Source organism: Chanos chanos, chromosome 4 (assembly GCF_902362185.1).
Source record: "Chanos chanos chromosome 4, fChaCha1.1, whole genome shotgun sequence".
NCBI classification, from domain to species: Eukaryota; Metazoa; Chordata; class Actinopteri; order Gonorynchiformes; family Chanidae; genus Chanos; species Chanos chanos.
The window spans coordinates 40,249,880-40,256,756 of record NC_044498.1 but is presented as its reverse complement, the minus strand read 5'-3'; the positions used below and the strand labels follow the sequence as shown (position 1 = coordinate 40,256,756).

The 6,877-nt window shown below is 40.0% G+C and overlaps 1 protein-coding gene across 1 annotated transcript in view; it reads left to right on the top strand.

Moving 5' to 3' along the window:
- Positions 1-479: 479 nt before the first annotated feature.
- Positions 480-6,877, top strand: part of atrnl1a (attractin-like 1a) — a 194,035-nt gene continuing 187,637 nt past the window's right edge. The window contains exon 1 of the mRNA XM_030772321.1: positions 480-703. Within this exon, the coding sequence (XP_030628181.1) occupies positions 480-703 (224 nt within the window). The remainder of the gene's footprint in view (positions 704-6,877) is intronic.

Genomic DNA, 6,877 nt, shown 5'->3' with positions numbered 1-6,877 from the left:
TTCTTTTCTTTGTAAATTTACCGTGCCTCCAAAGTGAACCTAATAACCTAAATGTGATAGTTTATTCGGCGTTTCCAGCGTAGTTTTGAAATTTCGGATGCCACACTGACATTTGGATACCAAGAGGACTTAACTGATGAGGGAAATCTTGGCTCCAGATTCTCTTCCAGTCCAAACCATGAGCAAGTGACACTAATAAATCACACACAAACGTCACGTCCTTCTTTGTACATTTGAGACGACTATGCGAATGCATAATTAATTACGCGAATACCATAACCTATGTTAAATAGTAACGGTCCTAGAGGGGATGATTGAAGGCCCTTTTGGTCATGATGTAAGGAATAGGGTACTTTAAACGTAATTAATTTATTATCAAAGCGAATGATATCTAACAAAAGAACAGTGATTTGTAAACAGTCCTCTTTATAAGAGTACAGTGAGTCAATAAACCATCAGTTTTAGGTTAATATTATAAAATGGAGAATGGTGGAATTCCTCCACTCTCATTCAAATGCAGGCATTGGAGTTTCAGAAGACACCTGTGGCCACTTGTTTTATTTTACATGGTTATTTCTACTGAAGCATCGCTCACCAGGACGTGTGATAAAAACTGTTATGCTGGAAGCTGTGTCAATGGAACATGTATCTGTGACCGAGGTTGGACTGGGGATCAATGTCAGCACTGTCATGGAAGATTCAAGTAAGTATGCCATAAACTGTATTTTCTCATATTTAGATAGTTTTATGTATTTAATGATACACTGTCCTAAAGCTTTTATGGTTTGACTCTGATCTCTTTTAATCACTGCACATGACAGCATGCTTCTTCATACTGCTCCTTCTGTGTTCTTGGAGACTGATACCAAGAACCTGTGAACATTTAGTAATCTATTGTGTTCAGTAATTGGTGTTTATTTGGCCGAAGACTTTTTAATCTCCTAAAACAGAACATACAGACAAACCTCTTACACAAGCTTAGGTTTAATCTTGTATTAATTGTCCTAACTGGCTCAGTTTAAAGCTTTTAAAAGGAATATCAGCTTGAATATTTTAAACAAGCTGATATTTTAAGCAGAGACTGACTGCACTAAACAAACACCTGAATGATGTGTGGGGTCACTTAGAGCAACACTAGAGAACAGCAATCGACCTCTTTTTTCTTTGAACAGTGGTTTGTGTCATGATGTTCCCACATAAGCCCTTAACAGTCCAGTCTGAAGTTGTTACGGTCTATTCTGATGCGTGGCATCATAACTGTGTGTGTGTGTGTGTGTGTGTGTGTGAGATTGTTGGGGGGGGGCTGTTGATCACTATCAGTTTCACCAAGTATCCTCTCAGGTCTTATAACCAGCTTAAACCAGACTACATAATAAGTGAAGAGGAGAATGAAATGGATTTGGTGGCTTTATCCATGATAATATCCTCTGTATTAAGCTCTCATTAAAATTCAGCACACAGTTTATTGACTACTCATAGATGTGTGGACACAATGAGTGGGAAGTGTCTGAGCAGAAGTCAGGTCAAGTTCAGGTTGTGTATGTGTATTGATTTGATAATCTGAGGTTTTATTGCAGTATATGTTGGATCAGTACATGTTTGCAAAAAGGCTTTCTGTGGAGCAAAGCTGACAACATCAATACAAATGATTTTGTTTTGTACTCTGTGGTTTTGTCTTGGAGACGTTAAGAACAAAATACATTAATAAAAACAGAGAGAAAGTTTTGAATCTGTCATTTATTATGAAAACTGTTCTTTTTTTTATGATTGCTTTTACAAATTTTAGTCTGCAAGACAACAATACAGGGAGTTGCATTAAATCATATTCTTACATTCTCTATTCAGATTTCCTCTGTTCTCATTTTACATTTATTCATTTTACAGATGCTCTTAACCAGAGCAGTCAGAGGGATAACATCCCTCTGGAGCAAAATTGAAAAGAACTACCTACATCTGCAATGAACAGTCTCTTTCAAACCCCAAACTGTGTGGTTTCTGAGCCATTACCGTTGCATGATAGGCTGCAGAAAACTCAGTGCTTGGATCCAGATTTGTGTCAAAACAACCTAAGTAGGACTAGAGCTAATCATACAGGTTTTTGCTGAAAATACTGAACTATCTGAGTGGTCAGGCCAAGACAGTTGTATACCTGGAATGTTGCCTTCTCTGGCCAAAAGCTGCCAACAGAAAACAGCAGAGATTGAACTGAGGCTATAATGCATACACAGTACATGCTCCACTCTAGGGCTTTGTCCCATCTGCTGAACTATCAGAAGCTGTGGTTAGGCTGGTTATGTCAATTTACGCTTGAGCAGTCAGCTTTGTATCCAGAGGGACCTGTCACTGGGACTCTCTGGTTCAGGATAGGGCCCATGCCAGGGACAGAAGTGGGGACCTTATACATACAAATACATGCTAATACATGTGCTCTACTGAGCTACATGTATTGGCCTAAATGGCGTTCAAGCAACATTTACTTGAGGGTTAAGGTTACTGCACACTGAAACGCTGTTCTTCAAAATGAATGCAAGCGTAAAAAACAAACAAACAAACAAACAAACAAAACAATATTGCTTCTATTAGGAGTGTGGTAGACATTTTCATTGTGTGTGTGTGTGTGTGTATGTGTTTGTGTGTGTGTTTGTGTGTAAAGATGTCTCATGAGACCACTGACAGTATTTCCCCACCACTGATCTTATTATCAGGAGAGAGCCCATTTCAATATTTTCTGTTTATAGACACTTTAAACAGTTTTGTGCAAACTGAAGGCTTGGCTCTGAAATGCTCAGGCTTACGCTTCAGCATTTTTTCTCTTTTGTTTTTCTGTCCTTTTTCTCCTCTCTTCCTCTCGCTTCAGTATAAATGTCTAGACTGTCAAGTCTAAATAACAGCAAAGACTTCATGTGTATTTAAAGTGATAAAGTATGACTGGTAATAAAATGTATTTATGACTACTGATTTATAGCCATTTTAAAGGTGTACTGCACACTGTTTTAGATTTCATTTTCCTGCAAGACCAATAACCACCGTTTTTATTAGTCTTTGATATGTTATCAAAGTCTGTTATTTAGAATATTAACTTTTATGAAGACTTTGGGCTCTGTTATAGACAAAAACAAGATTTATTGAAAAAAAAAAAAAGCCACCTCTGTCTAAGACGTTGAAATTCCCATAAAGCTCACATCAAGGCCAGACCACCCCAGATGCTGGGAAATGTAGTCACGCCAAAAATAGTCACCAGAATGCTGTCGACTTCATCACTCAGAGCGGCTGCTGGGAAAGGGGAAAGACAATCTCTTCAAGGAGCTTACATAAAGTGTTTGTCCCTATTTTTTGTATCTCTTTTCATCTTTCATTTTCTCTCGTATATGTGGTTTTCTTCTAAATGCCTTGTAATCTGCCAGAGAGGCCTTGGGTTGCTTTGTGGAATGCTGTTGAACTGTCTCTGGGGCTCACATTCAATTCTGACCGTTGTAGTCTTTGATAAGTCCTCTGGGGACATGGTTTACACTGTGTTTTAGATGAGAGTATTGAGTGGACTGGCTTATCTAGAGAGCTGCTACAGTAATCCTGCTGTGAACTCACACAATCCTGAGGGAACCTACCTAGAACCTTTCATTATGCTTACCAAGGGACCACTATACATATATTTACAAAGACCCTGATGCTTCTGATAGATAGATAGATAGATAGATAGATAGATAGATAGATAGATAGATAGATATTTAATTGAACTTTCAGTAGGATATGATGTGGAAATGATGTGATCTGTCTTTGAGGTAATTCTGAGGTATACAGACTGATGGCTTGTAAATATCGTGCATGTGATATGTAAGCAGACGCTGGGAACCGTGAGCCAGCTGTGAGTGTTTGCTGTGGGTGTGTATTATGCTGAAGGGGTGGATAATGTTCAGTGAAATGTTGCTCATATGGCGACTTCAGCATATGACTATAGAGCTTCTTAACATCAAAACATCTGCCCCAGCACAAACGCACACACACATATACTTACAAGCACAAACACACACATACAAACACACACACACGCACGCACACGCACACGCACACACACAGACACACACACACACACTCACACACACACGTGCATGCACTCATTGCCTGCCCTTCCCCAGTGGGACATGACTGGCAAAAATATAGCCATTCTGATCCTTTGGGATAAAAAGATAATCCTCCTCCTCCTCCTCCCTTCTCTCTCTCTCTCTCTCTCTCTCTTCTCCCTGTCCATCTCTCAAATAAAAACAAAGGACTATACAGGTTGTCTCAGTGTTAGTCAGAGGAAGAAGAATTTGATATGCATTTCCTTCTGCAGCCTAGTGTTGCTCTGCAAGCCATCAGGTGCTGATACTCTGTTCTCTGTCTCTCTCTCCCTCTGATTCACTAAACTCATTTACTACTGTGCACTCTCCTGTTACACCCTGTTGGTATTGTTTGTTAATTCTGTTTATACACACAAATATAATAGAGCATCCTTGCCATGTCATGTGTTTTGTCTAATATAGACAGTCTATTTTGATACTACTGGCTTCTCCATTTGTGCATCATAGCACAAGCTCTCATATTAGGTGTGCCAAAGGGGTGTTCATTCATTTACCTTACTTTGGTTCTACATAGAAAGGGAAAATTCCCAAAGGCAGACAGATAAACAGAAAGTCTGTTATGCTACATCACACTGTTTCTAGCGTAGACAAACACTGCATGGGTATTGCATGTCTGTCTCTGTGTGTGATCTGGTCCTGTGTGAGATTTCTGATCCCCACGGCACTGACTCTTTCTCTTTGGCTGTCTTAGATACAGAAACACTTCAGAAATTGTCAAATATTACCATTTTGGCTTTTTGCCATATTAGTCACATGATTTTGTAGTGTCATTGAATGGTGAGATACTTCCCTCAGCTCACTGCAGGGATCTGTGACTGGCCACTGTAATAGGCAACAGAGTCTATGATTTTTTTTTTTTCTTTTTAAACAAAGACTTTACTCCTCTGACACCTCCAAACATGCTTTTCATACTGTGTGTGTATTCTTGCACTGTGTGTGCATCTATGTGTGTGTGGGGGCCTTATTGATAATCCCTCTCCAACAAAAAGCACTGGCCTTAAAGTGAATAATACATAATAGATCATCCCCTCCCCCATGAAACACACACACACACACACATACACACACACACTCACAGATGTTCAATAAGTGATGCATTCCTCACATAGTGTCTTCGTCTCTCAGGCGTCTCTCTGATAAAGTACAAACACACACAATAGTAATAGGTTTGGTTTTCTGACTCGATGTGTTCTCACTCTTTGTCTCCCTCTCTCTTTTTTTATGTCAGTGTGTAGTAGAACACACACACACACACACACACACACACACACACACACACACACACACACACACACACACGCAGTCTGCTTATTTCTTGTTCTTTTTCTTTCTAGCTTTATTGTATGTGTATGTATATGTGTATGTGTATGTGTATGTGCATGTGTATGTGTATGTGCATGTGCATGTGCATGTGTATGTATGTATGTATGTGTATGTGTGTGTGTATGTGCATGTGTATGTGTGTGTGTCTGATTGACAACGTCATGCCCGGTCCGCCACGCTCCACAGGAGCTGAGCAATCAATGGCCATTCAGCTCCTCATCAGCTTTGTCCTCCCCTCTGAGAGGAGCACAGTGAGTGGACCAGTTAAGTGCCAGGCACACTTTCACTGTCACATTACCAGAGGAGAGCATGTTTTTATTCTCTTTTAGTGGACAGGACCAATTATTTCAGTGCTGAGAGAAGACAAAGATTGATTTGAACGAATGGGTTCTCTCTCTCTCTCTCTCTCTCTCTCTCAGCATGTTCTTCACATTGGAGAAAGCTGTAATTTATGAAAGAGGTATACCTCCCTGCCACCACCCCTCTCTCTCTCTCTCTCTCTCTCTCTCTCTCTGTGTGAATGTGTGTAAGTGTGTGTATGTTAACTACACACTGTGCTGATGGCATGATAAGGCATCTCTCTCTCTCTCTCTCTCTCTCTCTCTCTCTCCTAAATCTTTGATTTTACTCCTAAAGCATGTATAAGAACAATTTGTTGGAGTGGGCTCAGTTGACTGCTCTCTGTATTAACACTAGACAGAATTTTGAGATCATCTTCTGAACACTATGCAAGCATTCTTTTTTTAGACAACACCTACAACAGAAATGGCAAAACAAAACGCAAACATAGACGCTGATTTCAAAAATCAGTCTGTATGTGTTTTTTTCCTCCTTGTCCTTTGCCTTTTGAGAATGCGATATCTCTCAGTACTATTAGTATCTCTTAGAATGGATCCACACATAGGAGCTGAGTCTTTGGTCTGAGGACCCCCTGCCCTTGTGTTCTAAATCTGGTTGGATTTCCTCACCGTGGCAGAGACATTCATATCTAGGTGCACGGATGATACAGTGCCTCACTTGCCTTAGAGCGTTAGTTTACAAGATCCTTGATTAGGATGGATAATCTAGACCCAAGAAGTTTCCTTTCCTTGTATTTTTCCTCCATTAGATTTCATCCCCAAAAATTATGAGTGGGAAATGCTGATCAACCATTTTCTGGTCAACCGTTCCGTTCATATTTTCATGGAGGATAGAGGGCAAGGAGAAGATTACGTTGATTGAGAGTCTGGAAACACTGCTGTAGAGTCAGACAGATTTGTTTGGTGGATAATGACTTTGTTATTTACGGAATGGTGCAGACTATTTGAAAAGTGCACTGTGTAGGAGAGAATCTGGAAAGGATGATGTCCGTGTACATGTTTTTGTGTGTATATGCCTGAGTTTGCTCGTGCCTGTGTTTGTTTGCATGTACATGTGTATGTAGTGGCAGATTGATG